Source organism: Papio anubis, chromosome 2, assembly GCF_008728515.1.
Source record: "Papio anubis isolate 15944 chromosome 2, Panubis1.0, whole genome shotgun sequence".
Taxonomy (NCBI): Eukaryota; Metazoa; Chordata; class Mammalia; order Primates; family Cercopithecidae; genus Papio; species Papio anubis.
The window spans coordinates 140,547,739-140,570,509 of record NC_044977.1 but is presented as its reverse complement, the minus strand read 5'-3'; the positions used below and the strand labels follow the sequence as shown (position 1 = coordinate 140,570,509).

Sequence of the window (22,771 nt, the reverse complement as noted above, 5' to 3'; positions counted from 1 at the left end):
TTCTTAATGAAGAGGTTAATTAACAGTTGTCTCTGACATTAGTTAGACTTCTATTTTAATTTTAATTTTTATTCCAAATACATGCTTGCATTGATAGTTATTAAGGTTTACAATTTTAAGAGAAACTTGGACAAAAATGTACACACATATCAGAGTGTAAATACCTATATTTGTCAAGTATTTGTAGAAATAACATTACCTGATAACCGTTGATTCTGGAGGATTTGAATGTATCCAGTAAATAGTAGTTATTGCAACGTGCAGAGTGGCATCTGGTATTTTCCTTTTAATGTCTTAGTTTAGTTGCCAAACCTCTTTGTGATAGAGAATTTCCTGAGTTTTCATCAGTAAAGTCTTGAGTGTTCTATAGAGAAATAGAAGGAGAGGAAGAGAGGGCTTTACAATCGGAGATTGTCTTCAGACACTGGACTCAAAGCTATGCAGACACTGAATTTCTCTCTCTCCTCTTTTAGGACTTCTGCTTTTATTTCCCAGGAAATGTGGGATGAGGATGGCTGAGAAGTCATCTTTTAAAAAGCAATTTAAAATCTTGTGGCTTTTTGCTGAAACCTGCTATAGAGTTGATGGTTTATAACTTCGAGTTATGGTTATTTTCTCTGCAAACGATAAATCCAAGTTGAGATCAAACCTTCGCAGTCTGCTTCCTGGAGAAGATTTTAAGCTTGCTTTCTTGGGTGGTTAATTTATCTGAAATATATTGTGTACAACACTGGGTGATGTATTTTCTTCTAACAAGTAATTACGTTAACTCAAAATGCGTGCTGGTTAGAGATGTTAAGTCTCTGGCCCTTTGTTTTTTCCTTGGTTAATAATGTCATTATTTTAAACCTGTGTTTGATTAACTCCTTTGTAGGTGAAACAGCTTCCTTCTATTATAAATTAGCAGATTCCAAAATTACATTAGAAAAGTGATTGTATCCATTGCCAGGCTTATTATTTACAGTGTCCTTTGTGCTTTTCTTGAATAGAATTTAAATATAAACAGTTTTTGTTTGTTTGTTTGTTTCTTTACCTTTGAGTTTTTGGGAAAATATAACATTAAATTAAGGCATCCTTGTATCACAATTATTTATAATTATTTAACTTTGAAACCAAAAGGGCAAAAAATATGTTAGGGGTGAGATTGAAGGGCAAAGTGTTTTGCTGCTTTAACTTTATGTAAATATTGCTTTGTGGAAACACGCACCCCTGGTATCTCAAACTGCAATGTCTTTCTGTTATCAGTGGAAATCATTTGTGTTGGTGCCTTTGCTGTGAACACATGTTTTGGTTATTTCTTCTGCATTTTGAGTGTTTGTCTATATCTTTACATGTTAAATATCTTCATTGGTTTTCAAAATGCAGAGGAGCAGCTCCGCATCACTTGGGAACTTGCTAGAAATGCACATTTGTGGGCACCAACCTAGCTGAGTGAATCAGAAACTCTGGGGTGCCCCACCCTGCATCTATATTTTAGTGAGCCTTCCATTGATGCTCAGTACACTCAAATGTGAGGACCACTGATTTAAATGGATATAAGAATTTTGTTGCCATTTAGAACTTGAAGCTATTAATATCAGTCATTTCAGGCATGTAATAATCCCCAAATGTTAGTCGTCTTAAAGGGATTAGTTTGGTATTAAACTCTCGGAAAGAGTTTTATTGTTATTTTAAAATATGACTTCTGTGGTAAACAAATCTCCACCTTCCTTATTTGTCAGAGACCCACAATTTTAAAAAGAGCTTTTATGCCGTATGTACTTCAAATAATAGTTGCCAATATTTAATTTCTTATACTGTCATGAATTAACTCACTTTATTATCTCAACTACTCTCTGAAGTAGTTATCATCCTCATTCTCTGGATGAAGGGAACTGAGGAGCAGAGCGGTGAAGTTAGATGGAGACCCCATTCTGACCTGTGCTGTCTAGTTAGTCCTAGAATCTGTATTTGTGAATTTCTGTACCTGAGAATCTTCCCTATCATGCCCTCTCCTCAACTCCTCTCCCACTAAGAGGCCCAGGAGTGAGAGGTGAATCTCATGTATGGGATGGCTGTACATCTTTCAGTAAAATAAGCACCATACTTGCCTTTACAACAAATTGTAAATGCTGAAGGATGTTTTTGATGCTTTTTCTAAGACCGTCAGATGAAACAAGGCTTATACAAGAAAATGATGATTATTTTTAACAAATCAATCTGCCATATTAAAGGAAAACTAATTTAGGTTACTTATACTACCTTATTGAGAACTTATATTTCTAAACTTCTAGAAGGGCTAACAGTAGGGATTTGAGGGCTAAAAGAAGGGCTTCAGTTCTTGATCTAAATTAACTTTATCTTTCCTCTGATTTCTAACTCACAACCACATACCTATTTACGAACCACCTCTGATAACATTTTTTCATTGGAGGAAGGCTGCCAGTTAGACCACTTAATGCTGAAAGTGACACAAATCTTTAAGTGAAAAGTAACTCAGTAACAGAAGTACATATTCATATGAATGGAAGCAGAGCAAGTTATATATACTTTAATCTCGTTAGTAAATAACATCAACACATACAGTTTGTAGTTATTTGTGTTAGTGTTGGGAACAGAGCTAATTTTGGTTGATTTGGTTATTTTGTATGATTGAGATGAGTTAGAAAAATGAACAGAGTTTTTACTTTTAAGTAGCTTAATTGGTTTTTATTTTACCAAGTCTACTAAAGGTAGTCTGCTTGTCTGAAAATGTTTGCTTCAAATGGGATTACTCTGAAACCTGTAGTCTTTTGGAACTGGGCAGGAGGATAGAAATATAATTATGACATTTGATTAGCTCTTAGGCTGTTTTAGTTCTAGTAGTCTCTGGTTCTATATGTGGTCATTTTGACATTGATGAATATTTTGTTTGAGGGCGTGTGTTTTAAAGCAGTGCATAGTCATGTCTGCTAGCTTGGCTTTATTCATTGGAATACAGAAATTTAGGTTAGATATCAACAGGTTCCAAAAATAACGAGTCTTGGGCATTGAAATATTTTGCAAAAAAGAATGCTGTCTTGTGACCTAGTTATCTGACATCCCAGTCTTAAGTGTTTTGCTTGTAAATAGAGGACCAGTATATATAAATATCAGTCATACTGTGAACTATAAGCTGTGTAGAATAAAGATTTCATATACAAATCTAGTTAAATCAGCCTCCTATTTTCTTGATTTACAGAAAATATACTCCACTTTGTGTATAGTTACTAATGATAAAAGAAAAAAAAAAAAAACCTTTTAGTATCTTCATTCCTGTAACAGTTTCCTCATCCATGTGCACATCCATTCTTCCTCCCAGGCTTGAGGCTTATTCCTGATGAAACATTTATATGAACTTGTTTTATTCCAAACAAAATAGTATGGTATATTGAAAGATTCGGCTGAAAGAAATAGTGTTTTAAGGCATCTTTTAAGAGTTATTTAATAAGCTAAAAATTTTAACTAAATGCATTTATTGTTTCTGAAGACTGGTTTTTACTGCTTTTCTTAGAGATGTGATAGGTTGCTGTGTGCAGTTGACTTCCGGATATATACTGGATTTGCATTTGAAGTAGAGCATACAAAATTAGGGAGTACTGGGAAGTATGAAGTGCCATATTTTGTTTTATCAGAAGGAATTACATCTACTTCATCTGTTTTTTATTAGTGTTTGGAAGAAAGAAAGCTTATTCTGAGTAAGATCTTTTTCATTTTTCTTTAAGGACATTAGTAATTTTAAAATTCTATGATAATTGAATCATTGTTGAAATCTCAGAAAATGTGAATAAGGTGAAAGGAGAATACACAGCTCTGATCATCTTACCATCATTATCACATCTTTGTCAACACACACACATTTTGGCAAAATTTCTAATCAGTTATTTTAAAGAAATAAAGATGAATTAGAGCAGACCTCAATTCCATTAACTCCATTTCTTCTTTCTAAGGACATTTGACTCAAGAGACATGTTTTAATTAATGTAGTACAACAAGCCTGCCAGGGTTTTGGGCATGCATGCTTCTAGTTTCTTTATCTATTAAGTCTCTGTGAGTGTAAGATAGTATCTGGAGAAAGAAAGTAATTGATCTAAAGGATGAGGTTTTTAGAACTTAGTTTATAGGGGAGATGACACATTCAATTCAATAGCAGCAGGTGGACTAGGGTAAAAGAGGTAGCCTGACATCTCCTGTAATAGACTCTCCAGTTGATGCTTTTCCTTGTCCAACAACTGTATCCTTGAGGGAATAAACAAGTGAGTAAGTTTTGGGTGCTTATCTTAGATTATTAATATTATTTACAACTGTGCAACTTGAGGGTGTTTAAACACCAAGTTGAAAGCAGAAATCATTGATACTTTTGAAAATATTTGGTATATTTTCTTAGGTTGACTTTATTCTCATTTGTTATAAATTGCTATTTGAAGGCTTCTACGTTTTCTTTCTTTTTTCTTTTTTTTTGAGATGGAGTTTTGCTCTTGTCATCCAGGCTGGAGTGCAATGGCACGATCTTGGCTCACTGCAACCTCTGCCTCTCGGGTTCAAGCGATTTTCCTGCCTCAGCTTCCCGAGTAGCTAAAATTACAGGCACCTGCCACTACGCCTGGCTAGTTTTTGTATTTTTAGTAGAGATGGAGTTTTACCATGTTGACCAGGCTGGTCTCGAACTCCTGACCTCAGGTGATCCTCCTGCCTCGGCTTCCCAAAGTGCTAGGATTACAGGTGTGAGCCACCGTGCCAGCCTGCATTTTCTACTTGTATAAAAAACTGATGTAAACAAATCTTGTAGGCTCTTGAAAAATAGTAGCTTCTAAAATGCCTCTGCCTGTCTTATTTGAAGACTACTATAGTAACACCTATCATGAGTTCCCTGAAAATATTAATGCTAAGAAAGGGATACTGTCTTTGCACCCCATATAGAGACTGAGCAGTGATTGTTTTCCAGTTCACTGCCTGCTGCTTTTGCTTTTCAATTTTATCCCCGCGTTCTCAACTCATGACTTTGTTCCTTGACCCAACTCCCTGAGCATATCAAGGCCAAGGAACGATTTGAGCTTCTTAAGTGTCATCTTCACCTCAAAATGTCTTTTTATTTTCACTAATTTTCCTTTTTTCTGATGGTCAGGTAGAAAGATGTTCCTTTCTTTCTTTCCATATTAATTCAGCTAAGAGGCCATTGTCTCTTATATCCTTTATCATCAGTTATCTGTTCCCCAATCTCGATTTCTACTATGGAAATTTGTTTATTTGAAAGATAGGTCTGAAACAAGAGTTTGTTGATGATCTTCATAACGCTCTTTCCTCTCAAGCTGCTGTTCTTCATGCCCAACTCCTGGTAAATGTGGGTCACTTCTCTACCTTCACCATTTCGTCACCACCTCTCACTTCAACCCCTTGTTTCCTAGCTTTGTGCCCTGCCACTTTAGAGAAACTTCTCTTTTGAGGTTCACACATAGTTTTTCAGTAAACAAGTAAGAGGTCACATCCATTGTGACTTCTTAACCTCATTGGACATCGTCAGTGGTGCTCTTTCTTATGTATCCCCTCCCCTGACTTGTGTGACCCCGAGTTATATTATCTTATTAAAGAGTGTGCATGTGCACCATTTGCTGGCTTATTTCTCCCCTCACCATCTCAGCTCTCTCAGCCCTTCTTAGCTAAACATAATGTGAAGGTTTTGCATCCCTCCCAGGACTTGACATATTGCCCTTATTCCTGAGCTGTCACCTCTGTGTTAGGGCCCATATCAAACCAGTTGCTGGACATTTACACATTTCTACCTACCCTTCAAATTCCTTGCACTTACATGTAAATTCAGAAGTTCCCTGCTGTTATAATGTATTAATGTATTTTTATACATTATATATAGATTATTTAATAATAATTATTTGGTAATATAAGCAATACTATTTATTATTATACATTATAAATAGATTTTAACTAGTGGGTACATCTTGAAGTCCAATGAGATGCACATTTACTCCTTGGGTTCAAAAGCCTGATCGTTTCCTAACTTCTTAGATACCTCTTCATTTTGCTTCTTAGTCTTCATTCCCACCACTAAAACTTAGTTCACCCTACAAACTTTTTTACTCTAGCTTTGTCTCTCACATCTCCTCTTCATTTTTCTCAACACTCAATCATCAGGTAAAGTTTCCTACAAAACTAATTTTTGTTCTTATCATCATCTCTGCACTGTTCCTTTGGCTATATATTTGTTCATTAGTCCGCTTATTCTGTATTTAGTGTATTCAACAAGTATTAAATGCTAACTCATTGCCTGTTAAGGAGATTATAAAAATGAACAAAACAGACGTGGAGTCTTCCACAAAATTTACACACTAATAAGGGAGACAGACATTAAACAAATACCTAGGAAATAAGTGAATTATACTGTAATAAATGCTCTGAAGTCTACTTCCCCTCCTTACTCCTTCTGTGGGGAGGTTTTCAATAAACTGGAGTGACAGAGTGAGGGAACTGACACTGTATTTGTACATAGCATTTCAGCAAGTGAAATTGCAGCTATGAGAGTGTAAGGACGAACAAAAGCAAAGGGAGGAAGTGCCCTAGAGTCTTGGTGAAATGTTGAGTAATGCAGTTTGGTGTGGGTGTGGGGGATGTGCAGGGGAGGAGTGGAAGTCTAGTATGTGAATTAACGGTAGTGAACACTATCCAGTATGCTTCGAAGCATTTTACATGCTTTATCTCAGGTTTTCTGACAAAAACCTTACAAGGAAGGGATGTTACCCCATTTTTTCAGAGGAAGAATCGGAGGTTTAGGAAGGTTCATTATTATAGATCATGAACTCAGCAAATGGCACAACCAGCATGCAGTCACAGCTCTCTTACCCCAAGCTTGGGCTATTATTGGTAAATTTGGGGCCATAGTGATCCTGTACGATGTGGGAGCATGTGGCTCTTTCCAGGATGCTTTCCTTCACCACCCATCTTTGGACGCCTAGGTCTGTAAATACTACTTTGATGACATTGAATCTCTGCTCCTTGAAGAAGGAATCATTTATCTTTGTATTTTTTCAGGGCTCCTAGCATTTTATCTTGCCTTAAATAGATGTTCTATAAACAGTTACTGAATAACTGTGCTAAAGTCATCACCCTTCACATGGACATTTACATTAGGACCATTTGATATATGCCTTAACTGAAAACAATTGCTAAAGCATGTGACTGTCACTGCCGTCATTTTTCATAATTTTCTTAGTGCCGTCCTGTTTCCTTCCTAGGGTTTATATGTACACAACCCACCAGACCCCACCCCCCCCCAGAAATATATCAGTAATTCTCTGTAGCAACAACGAAAATGGGAAATTAGCAAGCAGCTCAGCTCATGCAGATGCGCAGCCAGCTCTAGGGATCACTGCTTATGTCGGTTGTATCCTATGATTAGGGATATCTTTTGAAAATTTGGGAGAGGTACCCAGGATATTAAATTTGGGAGAGGTACCCAGCTTCTAAGAGAAACTTGCTCCTATGTTCTTTTTTTTTGGAGACAAATTTGAACACCTGAAACATTAAGAATCATTTGGGGGTGGGGAATAGAAAGATAGATTGGCAGGCTATATAAATGTCTATTTCTGGTAATGTATAATACAAAAGGAACCAGTGCAATGGGAAGCAGTGGCAAGTGTGTCCCTGAGAAAGGCAGGCCAACACAAAGACTGAGAGCCACGTAACAGAATTGGAGAGAGAAAAACAGGTTCTTAGTTTAACGCTGCAGAAGCAATATGCTACTTTGTGCGGAGTACACACGTGAAGTTCTCCAGATCAAACACTGGACTTCTGGTCTAAGGTTTTTGTTCTTTGTTGCTGCCACTACTAATTAGGAACACAGTGCAGTTTGTTTTCTCTGTGAGGAGTTCTTTTCTCATATAAGCTCCTTAGGATAAGATGGATGCTGTTGGGAAGTGCTTGCCATGGGCAAAAATATACAGAGTAAGAAAAGGAGGTTTACCAAAGGTTAGATTTGGGCATTTTCTAAGAAAATGGAAGATTATAAAATCCAAGAGAGAAATTGCTATAGAAAGATTCAGAGCCAGGCACAAGAGAGGGCACATCCTGGACTCTGAAACTTTGGCTGAGGAATGTGTTCAGTGATGTGCATATGCTTTCGTTATGCTGTGACTAAATTTCTTTCCCACGTGGGAAAAAAATAGTGCTTGTATTCATTGTGTCTGTGGGGTGGTGGTGGAGAGGTGGTCCAGAAGGGAAGAGTGGTGATGTCAGAACATGTTTGCATTTTCAGCTGTTTGCCTCACACCTAATGACCCCTACATGCTTTATTGTTTTGTCATTTGGAAATAAATATAAGTGTATCTCACATAGCCATGTTGGAAATAAATGGAATATATATAGTTTTGTAGAGATGAAGTCTTGCTCTTTTCCAGGCTGGTCTTGAACTCCTGTCAAGAGATCCTCCCACCTTGGCCTCCCAAAAAGCACTGGGATTACAGACATGAGCCACTGCACCCTGTCCAGGAATATTTTTTATAAAGGTGTTTGAGGATCCTAGCAAGATTTTTTTCCCTTAATGTAAATATTTACTATTGCTATATATAAAACCAAGCTTATGAAGAGATAACATTTTCCTTAAGGGAAAAATATGACTAAACAATATGTTACATGATGTGAAATTAATAACTATGTTCAATTTTAAACAATGAAAAGTTTTTCAATAGCCAGAACTTACTCTGTAGGGTACGCCCACATCAAGTGCTTCTATTAAGACTTCAGGTCAGTTGACACGTTTTTTTTTTTTTTTTATAATGTTAGCAAGTTCCAAACTGGAAAAACAAGGGTGTTGCCAGTGGAGGTTGAGGTGAATTGAAGGGAGGGCGGGATGCCACCACCGCAAGCCAGTATGGAGGTGCTGTGGTCAGTGCATTTCAGGAATATGAAATGCAACCCCACCCCTGCAGTCAAGAGTTTCAGAATGCATTTTCTGTTTTTCAGGATGAATCTTCAAGTCATGAATGTAACCAGCGCACAATCCTTCTCTATGGAGTCGGCAAAGAGCGTGATGAAGCAAGGCATCAGCTGAAGAAGATTACCAAAGATATCCTGAAAATTCTAAACAAGAAGAGCACCACAGAGACAGGGGGTAAAGAACCTTAATGCATTTGCTCCCATTATGTTGCCTTTTGCCTCCCCTCTGAGCACAGTCTTATCAAAGTGTTCCGCGTCACTGTTAACAGAGCGTTTCCCCTCCTGAATGACTGTCACATTGAAATGTGAACAAGCACATTTAAATTTTAAAGCCTTGTTTCCATTTATAGTAATCCTTGTATTAAAATATTAATACAAGGCATTAATGTTAAATATTGTTGTATTAAAATATTGTATTCCATAGGTAGGTGTAAATAATTTATTCTGATTTTTGGTATACTTCTCAAATTTTCTATAGTAGTAATAAATGAAGTACTGAAGAATGAGTTGAAAACCCTTAGTCTGGAAGAGATCCGTTTCTCTGTTTCTTTACCGTAATTTTCCAAGCTTGTGGTTAGTTTCTGTTCTGGGGCACTCACATGTGCATATTAATTGAATATCGTGACAGCATATTTGCTCATCTTTTCTTACATTATTCAGAAAAATAACTCCAATAGGTAGTGATGACTACCTATATCTCCAAATGATTTCAAATGAAAGGAAATTTGATCTTTGCTCTATAATGTCTTCTTTAGTTGGTTTCCCCAACTAAAGAATTAATTAAGCATTAACTATAATGCTGTTTCCCCATTCTTTTGACATAGTTTTTACGGTGAAGCTGTGCCTTTATGTTGTATCACCACATTGCATAATTGGAATTTTGTAATTATCAACTTCACGTTTGCCTAATTATTCTTTTCAAGGTTTGTTGATTTCATTAGGCAATCAAATTATTTTAAGTATATTGTTAGGTATCCTGCTACCACCACTGGTGTTTATTTCTCTAATACTTAAATCATAGAAGGAAAAAGAAAGTTTGTGTTTACCCTATGTAAACAACATTCTTCCTACAGATGGTATAAACCACCTCTAGGAGCCCTACTGTTCTGTAGTACATGCTACTTTTTTATGGACTCTTCACAGGAGATCCAGCTCTCAGACTTTAGCAGGATAAATTGCCAGAATTTGTCCACCCTAGATCTTTACCAGAGAAAAATACAGATCTTAATAACGCAGATAGATTCTCTTTCTTCCCGGTCAGTCATGGTGCACATGCAGAAATATGGTATGAGGGGCAACGTGTTTCAGTCTGCATATGGTGTTCTGGGTATCTGATGTCAGAGGTGATAGTCTTCAGAACTCAGTGGGAAAGTTATCCTTCCTGTTATTCGCGTCACCTTCCTTAACTCCCTTCCATTCCCAGTTAAGGACTTTGAAATACCTCAGCTCTCTGAGGAAGCAACCAAGAGTTGTGGAAGGGAAATGAAACCTTTTTGTTGGCATGTCATTATTGAACTTGAAAAAAGAAAGTGCTCTGTCTAAGAAAACTGTTTATCTGTTGTTTTGATGTTTTCTCTGTCTTAGAAAAAAGAGGAAACAGTTGCATTTAGAAGACTGAATTTAGAAGCCCTTAAACTAGCTAGCAAAGAATATTTAAAACTACTTTTGGTATACTTGGAAATGGGGGGGGGTTGTCAGTATTTCCTTCAGGAGATTCAGTAATACATATTTCATCTAAATTATTTTTAGAGGGTCTTTCCAGATCCTATGGAACTCTTTAGATGGCTAAAGGGTATGGGAAGGGGAAGGAAGCAATGAGGTATCCTTTTCTGTTGAGCCTACTAACTTCCTTCACAGCTTTTTAATGCCACACTGTAGTTTGTCCTGTCTTTGTAGCAATCCCTCAAATAGGCAATTCTAGCATATGAACTCACAAAGTGAAAAACATTTTTGTTCTGTGCTGCCTTTTGAGAAACAGGTCAAGTATTCCTTATATGAAGTGCTTGGGACCAGAAGGGTTTTGGATTTTGGATATTTTCACATTTTTGAATATTTGCATATATAATGAGAAATCTTGGGGATGAGACCCAAGTCTAAACATGAAACTCATTTATATTTCATATATACTTTATACACATACCCTGAAAGTAATTTTATTTTTCTCTTGGGGATGCTTAATAAACTGTGTTGTGTGCCTGCATTTTGACTGTGACCTGTCACATAAGATCAAGTGTGGAATTTTCCACTTATGACATTATGTCTACACACAAAGTTTCAGATTTTGGAGAATTTCACATTTTGGATTCTCAGAATAGGGATCCTCAACCTTTGTCAGTAAATAGAAACATCATCTGTGGAACCACATCGTTGGGAGGGGATTTTTTACTTTCTTTCATTTTAGATAAAGTTCCTTAACCAGAAAGCTATTAATTTGGGATGTAGTGAGCTGCTTTCTTATAAATAATCTTAAGTCACTAGTTAAAATTTAGTGTATACACCAGAAATTAGCTAACTATACTTCAGATTAATGGAAAGATGCCCACTTTTTTCAGCAACATGAGTACTGGTAAGGAAAGCAGACCTTCTGTTAGCATGTATTTGATTTCTGGGAACACATGAAAATAACATTTTGAGGAACCAACTCATTAGGAGTGTTGTCAGATCAGCCAGGTCTTGCCTAGGTGAATTTATAATATAAAGTTCAAATAATATTTCCAGTTGAATGATCAAACTTCATTTTTCATTTGCATTGACCTTTTTTGGTTGTCAATGGTGTATCTTTTGAAAATATTAGTGAAGTTTACTATGACAACCTTTAAAAGGCTAAAGTTCCACGATTTAAAGATTTTTAAAAAGGAAAATCAAAATTAAGCAACAAAAGAGCAATAATATGTTATAAAAGCAAATTAACATAAGAAAGATGAGGAAAAATATATATTGACTATATTGTTACTCATGTAAATATCATTAAAATAAGGTATTTCATTGAGAACCACCACTGATTTCTTAAATTTTGCTGTTGAGTATAAATTGCTAAGAACCAATTACATTCTTTTAGATAAGGTTTTAAGAAGTTAGTGATATGTAGATAAATGGAATCTATTAGCACAAACAAATAAAAAGGTGCACTTAGGAGTTTTTAGTAGGATCTATTTCTTTAAGTCTGTTGTTATTGTTTATTTGTTTTGTCCTAGGAAGAACTGAATCAATACATTAATTTCACTTTTAAGACATTTTGTACACAACAAGGCTGTTGATGTTAGCTCTTCAGCCTTGGATCAAAGATGTTAGTAAATGAAAAATTCAAAACTTGGATATTCTAAACATGCTCATGACATGTGAGCAGCTGCAGTGAAGGCAAAATTTCATATATAATTTGTACTTTTGAGAGTAGATGTTGAAAAAATAATCAGGTTTAATGAATTTGGTAGTTCCTAATCTTTGCATTATATTTGGTGTTACTGGCCAAAGTGGCACAAGCTTGTAACTTATGTTACCCCTGCACCTTTAAATTCTGATGTACTCTGGCATCAAGGTTTCTTTGTTTAGGGAATTAGAAAAGAACCAGCCTTGTGGTGTTTTGTTTTATTTTGTTTTTGACTCTAACCACTAATTCCTCATTGTTGAAAGAGAAGTCTTTTATTTTAATGTTATTGTTTAAGACCATTACATTTGCCATTAGCAAAATATTTTTGAACTCAGTGAAATCTTGTTCATTTCTTGTGTCTTTAATAGAGAAATCTGTAAAGTGACATTTGTTCTCTGAAATTAAACTTTTCTAAAGAAGAGGACAGTGTGAGGAGTAGAACTCTTGTCTTGGTAGCCTTTAACTGCTTAGAATCACAATGCTAGAAATGACATTATCAATCATATATCCAACTTTTCCTTTTTGTTTTTAGAATTGTCTTTGTAAATACAAAATATTAAAGTATTTAAAAACAGAATTGAATTTATTTTTGGATCTTATTCTTAGAACTGTTAAGAGTACCCCTATAATAAGCAATTTTTATTTTTTTATTGGAATTTTCTTCAAACCTCTTTATGCTAATTTGATAAATGTGGCACTTCTTCATTAACGTGGAGTGATTTAATTTTTTGCTGCCATTAAAAAAGGAATCATGTAATTTCTTTTTAAAAACATATTTTAAACGCTTCAGAAAAGTAACAAGGTGAGTCTCCAAAGAAGATGCCAAGCAGGTGTTTGATTAAGTCAAAGTGAGCCCAGGAGATCCCCCCACCTTCGTTGTTGATATAATTGTAGTTTAAAAGTTTAGTGAGAAATGTTCATAAAGACACTTTTTATGATGGCTAAAATCTGGAAACTACTCACTAGAATGGTTAAGTAAATGGTGGTACAGTCACACATTGGAATACTATAAGTAAGTGAGAATTATTAGTTTTTAGAACAAATTAAAATTACCTCAGCAATATGAATCAATCTTAAAAGCATACCGTTGATTGCAAGATGCCAGATGTGGAAAGCATATACTATACGATTTCCTTTATGTAAAGTTCCAGAGTAGGCAGTAGCGATCTAAGTTGTTAGATATCAGGATTTTGATCTCCTAGGGAGAGGGAGAGGTGCCTAGAGAGGCCTGAGAGAGTTTCTGATATTCCATTCTGTTACTTTGTATTCAAGTCTTATTGTGTGAGTGTATTTATTTTATAGAAATTCATATAATTTGTGCACTTTTCTGTAGGTATGCTGTACTTAAAAAAAAAATCCATTAAAAATGTCAAGAGTTTCTATTAAATGGAAAATAATGGATCTGCTTTATGTTTATGTAGTTGGGGATGAAGGACAAAAAGCCAGGAAGAACAAGCAAGAGACATTTCCAACACTGGAAACTGTGTTCACTAAACTCCAGCTTCTTTCATATTTTGATCAACATCAAGTGACATCTCAGGTAGCCATTTAAAGCTGTTTTATTGTGCATTTGCAGTATTCTAATTTCCTTAAAAATTTTTTTCATGCAGTGTATTTTCTCAGCCTTAATGGTTTTATACATATATTTTATAAACATACTTGGAAGTATCTCAGACTATTGAGTAGTTCTTCTTCCTTCCTTCAGGTTGCCTTCCTCAGAAGGATTAATTTTTATTATGTACATTTTTTTTGTCCTTAAGATAATAATCAGTGACATATAAAGTAATAGCTAATGAAATAGGTTATTAGAGTTTGGTGCTATATTGCAATTGATGAGAAATCTGTTGATGATTGAAATAAAATACTGTGAAATTGAGAAGAAAACACATCTGTTTTGCTTTACAAATCCTTTGATATTCAAATGGATGTGTCTAAAATTAATGTAGTTCTACCATTAGAATACTTAAGATTTAGGTCTGAATGACAACTTTTTGTATCTTTTAAAATTATAGTTAATGAAAAAATTGTTTTATTTGTACATAGTTTTATAGTTTCTATAGAAATATGTTTTGACTTTCATCAAAGTAGAATCATATGTAAATTCAACTGTCTTAAAAAGTAAAAATGATTTATCTTAGTAAAAGATTATTTGGAATATTGGTCTTACAATATTTTTGCTTATGTTTGCACAGATTTCTAACAATGTGCTAGAACAAATCACAAGCTTTGCATCGGGAACATCCTATCATCTCCCTTTGGCTCACCACATTCAGCTCATCTTTGATCTCATGGAGCCAGCACTGAACATCAATGGACTAATTGACTTCGCAATACAGGTGTCAAAGAGACCATGTTTCTCTCACTTTTAGGAAAGCAAATCCACCAGGCATTGTGCAGTTTAAAGTGAGCCAGTTAGCTGGGCACAGTGGCTTGTGTTTGTAATTCCAGCACTTTGCGAGGCCGAGGTAGGAGGATTGGTTGAATCTAGTAGTTTTAAACCAGCCCGGGCAACTTAGTGAGACCGCATCTCCACAAAAAATTTAAAAAGGAGCTGATTGCATGCCTGTAGTCCCAGCTACTTGGGAAGCTGAGGGCAGGAGACTCACTTAAGCCCAGGAGATCAAGGACACAACGAGCCATGATCATACAACTGCACTCAAGCCTGTGGGACAGAGCAAGGCCCTGTCTCAAAAGAAATAAATAAAATTAAAAAAATAAAAATCAAATGAACCAGTTGCTGTGCATTAACATTATTTTATGGACATAGTACATTTTTTGAATAATTTAGACATGGTGAATTAACAGTCTTAAACTAACATTTTATTTATAGTCATGTTCATAGTTTTCAATTAAATAATTATAACTGGTGCCAAAATATATGCCATTTAAAAATGTGCGAGTTTTGAATGCTGCTTCTGTTTTTTGTTTGTTTGTTTGTTTTCTTTTGGTCTTTGTTATTTTGTTTAAGGAAAGATGAAAGTTTATTTGCTCTTTATAATAGAGCATGTTTTAGATTAAGAGCCCAAACAAACATAATTGGATTTGCCCTACTGTTATTTCTTTTACACATTTGAGTTCATTATTTACTTCTGTTATTAGCAAACAGAAATAAGACTTGGTTTCCTTTGTTTATTTTATAGGAGATATTAAGTTTGTTAACAAAAAGAAAAGCCAAATAACTTTCATTTTATTAAAAAGAGAAAGGGGAGACAAGTGAGGGGTGGGGTTTTCTAAAATTATACAGTCCAGAACCTTGCACTGCCATAAAGTTTCAGTACCTTATTTCAGCACTGGCTACTTCCTGATTGTATACATCCTGATGTCTAGACAGAAGAACAACTCTCTGAATTGGAAAAGGATTAAAAATTTTAAAAAGGTTAAATTCAGGGAATGTATTTGTACTGGAATGAGTCAGTATATCTATGGTTTGTAAAAATAACTGTTTTCTCCATTTGTTTTGGCACCTACATTTTTATTCAGTCTTTTCTCCTGTTATAGTTACTAAATGAACTGAGTGTTGTGGAAGCTGAACTGCTCCTAAAATCCTCCAGCCTGGCAGGAAGTTATACAACAGGACTGTGTGTCTGCATCGTGGCTGTTCTCAGGCGCTATCACAGTTGTCTGATCTTGAATCCTGATCAGACAGCCCAGGTGTTTGAAGGGTTGGTATACAGCATGTCATTGTTGTTTTTCCAATCTTGGAATGTATAACTAGTGATGAAATATTATAGTAGTTTTAAAAGAAAAATAGTACTGATACCTGTTTTAATTAAAACATAAAGAACAATCTTGCCAGAAAACATTAATCAAAAAGATCTAAGCATGTCAAGTATGTTCTTCCTAATAATGTATGATTCCTTCCTCCCTTCTTCCTTGCCTTTCTTCCCTCTCCCTGGTTTCTAAGAGTACAAAGCCAGTCATTTATAGCACTCTATGGTTAATGTTAGCCAGCATCCTGCCATATTATGAATAGTGAATGCTGGAACATTTTTATTCATGTAATTTCAGTTTATGTTTACAGACTCAACATCAGATAAATTTTGCATACATTATCATCTTAGAAATTTGGTTCTTCAATTTCATTTCTTTGATTAAAGATATCTTTTGATGAGAATTAACATAGAACAAATGACTTCATTCTTGGCTGTAGGCTGGGGCTTACTCTACTAGTGAAGTTGGACTATGGAAATAGCTAATACCACCCCCATTAAAGACTGAGGCTAAGAGCACCAAATTAGTGTAATGAGCTCTCAAAGACCTACATAAGCCGCTTTTTATCCACTCTCCACTCCTTTCTCCAGGGCTTTTTATTTAAACACAGAAAGGCAACCTGTTATTTCTTTCTCTTCAGTTTTTCCCTCTGAGCTCAAAAGAATCGTGGGATTCTTTGGTTTTATAGTACCTTTTATTGTTTTAATCTAGCACATGTAATCAATTTATATGCTATTCTAGAATGATATAAGTTTAACAGTAGCTCTTCTGAGGAAGAGGAAACGCTACCTTTATTTGTATTAATTACGTGTTATGAAATGAAATCTGAAACATCCTAAAAACTTTAGAATATAAGAACATTCACATATTAGAATTAAGGAAATAGAGAATTATTTAATATCTCAACTGCTGTATAAAATTTGAATTTAGTACTACTTTACAGCCCAAGAAATTGAGATTCAGGCCTGTTAAGTGTTTGGTGAAGTGATATACCCTATATCACATAGCTAATAAATCTCACAGATTTTAATAAAAATCTTTCGAACTGGAAGCTTATTCATGCTGTTTAATCTATGTTCTACTTTTAAAATAGTGAATTGAAACCCATTAGTTGGTCATGAAATGAATTGAATGGGTTGTGACAAGTCTTTTTGTTTTTGTTTTTATGTTGTTATTTTGAAATTGATTTCAGTATCATTTAGTTTGGCATTGAAAATTTTTATCCTATTAAATATTCATGAAATCGTATTTGACATCAACTTTATTTTTTACCTTATATTAGTAAGAATAAGTATTATTCTTAAGACTATTATTTCACTTCTTTGTACTCATGTGAATGAGTACACTGGATCACGATGTGAAATGTTTTTCTTATTGCTGGCAAATCAAAGAAGTTGAGGAAACACTCAGTACTATATGATGGATACCTAAACCTAACAGACTCTCAATAAATGTTTATTTACTTTAGTCACAAAATAATTCTTTGCTTTATAGATAGTAACAGGATTTTGTGTAACTTTTATTTTAGAATAAGAAGGTACAAGCATAGGTTTATTACAAAGGTATATTGCATGGTGCTGAGGTTTTGGGGTATGATTGAAACCATCAGGAAGTGAGCATAGTACTCAGTAGGTAGTTTTGCAGACCTTTCCCCCTCTCTCTGTCTCCCCACTTCAGTAATCCCCAGTGTCTGTTGTTCTCATCCTTATGTCCACGTGTACCTAATGTTTAGCTACCGCTTACAGTGAGAATATGTGCTTGGCTTTCTGTTTCTGCATTAGTTTGCTTAGGATAATGGCCTGCAGCTGCATCTATGTTGCTGCAAAGAGCATGATTTTGTTCTTTTTTATGGCTGCATAGTTTTTGGTTTGCTTGTTTGTATAATTAACAGGTTGAATCATTACTTTTCTTCTTAATTGTGTGACACTTTTGTTCTAATTGGCAGCTTTTCCCTGCTGCCAGGTAATCCCATCTGTTGATGTCAGTTCACAAGGTTTGGGATACTACATTGCCATTTCCTCAAGAAGTCTCCTTGGTTCCACCTGTGGTACCTGTGATTCCATTGTCCTTCTTGGCCTAGACATCCTATGCTCTCTCCACTTCGCCCTTTCCCCTGAATGGTAGAGAGGGGTTTGATCTGGGAGTCTGGAAACCTAAGCTGTCGTCTTGCTTCTGCTAGAACTAGCTCTTTGCCTTTGAGCAAGTCACCCCACCTTTCTGCCTCTCCGAGCCTTCTTTATACAATAAGGATGGTGAATCAGATAGTTTCTAAAGCTTTTTTCATCTTTAATAATCTGTCGTCTGTGACTCCATTAGTGTAATACAATGCCTGAGCCCTGTAACAAAATACAAGACAGTGATGGAATCAGATGCACAGATAGGTGAATGGACCATGAGTGTTTACATCTGTGGTTGTACAGCTTCTGTGTTATATGGACTATGGACAAAGAGGCCTATAACTACAGGAGTTGTAGAGAATATAACAAAACAGAAGAGGCTTTATCTTCTTATATAAGATAAACTAAAATAACTTTCTTTCTAGTTTATATACATAGGGGAATGTATACATGCATAAAGGGAATGTGACTCCAAACCAAGAACTGCTTGTGCACTTGAAAATGGGTTTCCCAGATTGACTGCTTTGAAGAATTGCTCCTTTACAAAGGAGAACACTTGGGAATCTTTGCACACTGACTGCATTTGTGAATCGTTTTACTGAGGAGGCGGGGGCTCTCTACAACAGTTTTCCTTTTGTGTCTCAGTCACAGCAACTTAATTGGTGGATTCCTCCATATGTACCTTCTTTATGAAGGAATTTCTTTCATTGCTTTTGTTTCTTGTCATCAGTGACATTTCTGAAAATTTTTTTTATATCTACTATTTTAGTGTCATAATAGAAAAATTATATTGTACTGAGTTATTTACTATTCTACTTATTAGTTTCAACAATCCGATATCTTTTTTCTTACCTAAGTAATACATATTTTCCCTCTAAAAGAGTCAGATGATAACCCATATAGTAGCAAATATGTGTCTCATTTCTTCGTATATTTTTCTCCTCAGGTTGTGTGGTGTGGTCAAGCATGTCGTAAACCCCTCAGAATGTTCTTCCCCTGAAAGATGCATCTTAGCCTACCTCTATGATCTCTATGTGTCATGTAGCCACCTCAGAAGTAAATTTGGAGACCTCTTCAGGTGAGTAGAAGTGACTCAAAAGGACAGAAATAGGATCATGCCTATGTTTGTTAGTGACCCTGGCAATATTGTCATCCTTTTGAATAATGAAAGCTAATTGCAATTGTATCTATTAGGCAGTAATTTTGATATACTCAAGATTTGTTGAAACTGAGTATTAAAATACACAGGGACAATACACGATAGACTATTATATAAATGTGTGATCATAGGTTTTTTTTTTTTTTTTTTTCCCGATATTGAAATGATGTTAGGTCATAAACTCTCTAACTTTGATTGTATTTCTTCAATGAATAAGGTATTTCTTAAGATTTTACATTCTCTATATGTTGTACAGACAATGAATTTTAGGTAAGTCCTACTGAAGTAATGATTATTTGATGTATCTTTACATTTTAGGTTTAAAATTCAGTTTGGGTTATAAATCTAATAGATCAATGAGGCAGCTCTTTATATTTTGCTTTATTTGTATCTCTCTTGCTTTTGATATCCACCTTTTCTGAGCTGACTTTTTGCATTACTTGGATTAGCTTTAATATCCTTTGGGCATTACAGTGTTTCATTTTTTATTTCCAGTCACTCATAGAAGGTTCTATAGCCCCATTCAATTTTCTAGAACCTTTTCATACTGTGTTTACTTTTCCTCTTTTTTACAAAAACAGTTTGCTGTTTAGCAGATAACTTTTTCATGTGTTAATGAGTTTTTAAAAAATGACCAGTACCCTCACTGAATAACATTAAATCAATGTGCATTAAAAGTAGGAAACCTGGTTTCTATTACAGATTGTATTTGATTCAGGTTCAGCTTTACTGCCATGGATACCTCTTGCTGCGACCATTGCAGAGCTCTTCTAACTGGTTTCCTTGCTTGCACCCTTAACTCTAAAACACATTCTCAACATACCCACTAAAGTGATCCTTTTAATACACGAATGATTCACAGGCTTTCAATGACTTTTCACTCACTCAGAATAAAATTCATCATCCCTACATAGCCTTCAGGATCTTCAGGGTCCCATCTTCTCTTCCACCCCTTTCCCTCTGTTTATTCTGGCCACACAGACCTTTTTACTGATCAAACCTTTTTACTGATCAAACAAGAACGACCCATGGCAGGGCATTTGCACTTTATCTTACATTGCTTGTGATACTTGTCCTCAGTTACTAGTGTGCTTCACTCCCACACTTCACTCATGACTGCCTCCCTGAGCACACCATTTTAAATAGCACCCCCATGTCATCATTCTGAACCTCAGCACTTGCTACCCCCCCCCATAGATTCTGTATTTATTTGTGGCTCCTCCTTAGAATGTATGCTTCATGACAGCAGAAGCTTTTTCTATTTTTTTCACTGCTGTATCCCAGTGCCTAGAAGAGTATGTAGCTCTTAGTAGGCACTGAAAAAAAATCTGTTGAATGATAGTTTTATCTAAAGCAATTCATATTTTTAATGGTATTAATAAAGTGTGAAAATATGTTATGAAATGGGTTAGGCTTCAAAATAATCCTTTGTGAAATATTTGAGTGGGTCTTAGGAAATATCTTTCCACAGAAATTATGTCACAATTTAAAAAATACTTACATTCTTCTCTTAGTTTACATAGAGCTTTCTGTTTCAGCTTACGTTTTTCAAAGAGCTTTCTCTTACATGATTTAGTTCTTACAGCAGCCCTTTTTTTTAATAGTGAACTTCCTCAGACAGCCCCAATAGCCTATTTGACCCTTAATACTCCTGCAGTGTGGTGCAGATAGGTTAAATGAAGTAATGCAAGTAACACGCGCTGGGTGTGGAGATTTAGGGTACCAGCACGCAGTGAATAGAGAAATTACTTAGGGGTCAGCAGAGTGGCACATCACGGTGATTGGCACTGTCTAAAGTTTCCTCTATTTAAAAAATGAAAGAGAAATACAACTTTCTTGGGATATCTTGAAGTCAGAGACCTATTTGTAGTTTGAGATGAGGAAAAATGGGCAAACAAAAGCTAGATAACACAGATATTTCTATCAGTGTACTGATAAAACAACTTTAATAATTTTATCTGAAACAAGATTCCTAAAGTTGTATGAGAGGAATATTTTTTCTGAAACACCATTCACACAGTTGCGTGAGAGGAGTATTTGGGGGACATACAACATTGGTCACTTCTACCACTGATTGAGCTGCTGCTGTGTGCCAAGCACTGTGCTGGGTTATTTCTATCAAGAGCTTTAACTCTCACATCAACTTCAAGAAACTGAAAATGTCATGACTCTGAATTGCTAACTTGTATCCTTCAATGACAGCCAACACATTTTTAAAAATATAAGTTGTCTGCACAGAAAGAGAATGTAGAAGATTGTATTTGCTGCCATTTAGTAAATGACTTTAGTCCTCTTTCTTAGACTAGTGCTTCCCAAGCATTATTTGGCACTTGATATATGGGGGAGATCTTGTTGCACATACAGACTCTATACACCTACACTGGAGGTCCAGGATTCTTTATTTTTAACAAACACCACAAAAGTGATTCTCAAGGAGTAGAGGTGAAACTACATTTTGCTAAACATTGAACTGAACAATCTGTTTTCTTAAACCTGTTGACAGTGGCAATAGTTTAGGATGGAGAGTCCTTATGACTTTTCATCTTTGAGGGACTCATTCCTGGCTACCGTTGATGCAAGTATGTAACAATATGGGGTTTATAAAGAAAGCCGTAGGTCACCACAAACCAGGAATACATTTACTGCCAGAAACTTAATCTATAAAACAGACTTTCTGATGCATAAAAGAGCTTTTGAATGGAGAAGGTGAATGTTGTTTATGAATTTGCTACCTACAGAAGGTAAGCACAAATGGATAAGTTCATATAGAACCTGAACTTTTACATCACATCAGTCTCTCAGTCTCATTCACAGAGCAGGTTTGGAGGAGATAGATTCTAATTCCTTTTATACTTCTAATAGTCTATATGTGATAAAGACATAACTCATTGAAACATGAACTGTTTTCATATGATAGACCAGGCTCTTTAAAAATCTCTTAATGCTTCTGAGAAATACAACATGCTAAGTTTTTATGAATGATATAATACTTTTTTCACTTCCATAGAATTTGTGTATTATCCATATCCCCTTACTAGAATATAAGTTCCTTGAAGGCAAGGAATGTGCCTCTCTTCTTCACAGCTGTGCCGCAGTTTCCAGAATAGTCTTGGCACACGAACTTCTACTGCGTACACTATACCAGAGGAATAGTTTTGTAGGATGTATAGTTAAGAGTAACACAAAATTTCCCTTATGTGTAATTGAATCCTTTTTTTATTTTTAAGTAATAACACCTTTCAACAACTGTTAAGACACAGTTGTTGGAAGCCATAGTAATTTCTTTGATTTTTAAAGCATGTAAAATGTAGACCATATTTTGGAAATACTTAAGATTTGTAACCAAATACCTCATTTCTGTTTTGTTGTTCCACCTACTTAGAAATTATTTACCGAGGAATTTGTACATTCCAAAGTACTTTGATTAACGCCAATTAGTAAGAAGTTCAAATTAAGAACTTATAATGTAAATCATCT

At 35.3% G+C, this 22,771-nt stretch overlaps 2 protein-coding genes across 10 annotated transcripts in view; one reads left to right on the top strand and one right to left on the bottom strand.

The window, feature by feature from the left end:
• The window catches only part of MED12L (mediator complex subunit 12L), a 341,626-nt gene that overhangs the window by 246,630 nt on the left and 72,225 nt on the right, over positions 1 to 22,771 (top strand). For all 6 annotated transcript variants that reach the window (XM_021934743.2, XM_021934738.2, XM_021934742.2 and 3 more), the window contains 5 exons: positions 8,968 to 9,115; positions 13,729 to 13,847; positions 14,500 to 14,643; positions 15,806 to 15,969; positions 19,082 to 19,213. In XM_021934743.2, the coding sequence (XP_021790435.2) occupies positions 8,968 to 9,115; positions 13,729 to 13,847; positions 14,500 to 14,643; positions 15,806 to 15,969; positions 19,082 to 19,213 (707 nt within the window). The remainder of the gene's footprint in view (positions 1 to 8,967; positions 9,116 to 13,728; positions 13,848 to 14,499; positions 14,644 to 15,805; positions 15,970 to 19,081; positions 19,214 to 22,771) is intronic.
• The window catches only part of P2RY12 (purinergic receptor P2Y12), a 46,410-nt gene that overhangs the window by 3,567 nt on the left and 20,072 nt on the right, over positions 1 to 22,771 (bottom strand). Inside the window, exons 1-3 of one of the 4 annotated variants that reach the window (XM_009201515.4) lie at positions 8,705 to 8,888; positions 3,256 to 3,334; positions 200 to 364 (exon numbers count right to left, since the gene is read on the bottom strand). The gene's annotated coding sequence lies outside the window, so the exon portion shown is untranslated. Of the gene's footprint in view, positions 1 to 199; positions 365 to 3,255; positions 3,335 to 8,704; positions 8,889 to 22,771 lie in introns of those variants that run through there. The other 3 variants (XM_017955787.3, XM_009201516.4, XM_003894951.5) reach the window with 3 other exon arrangements.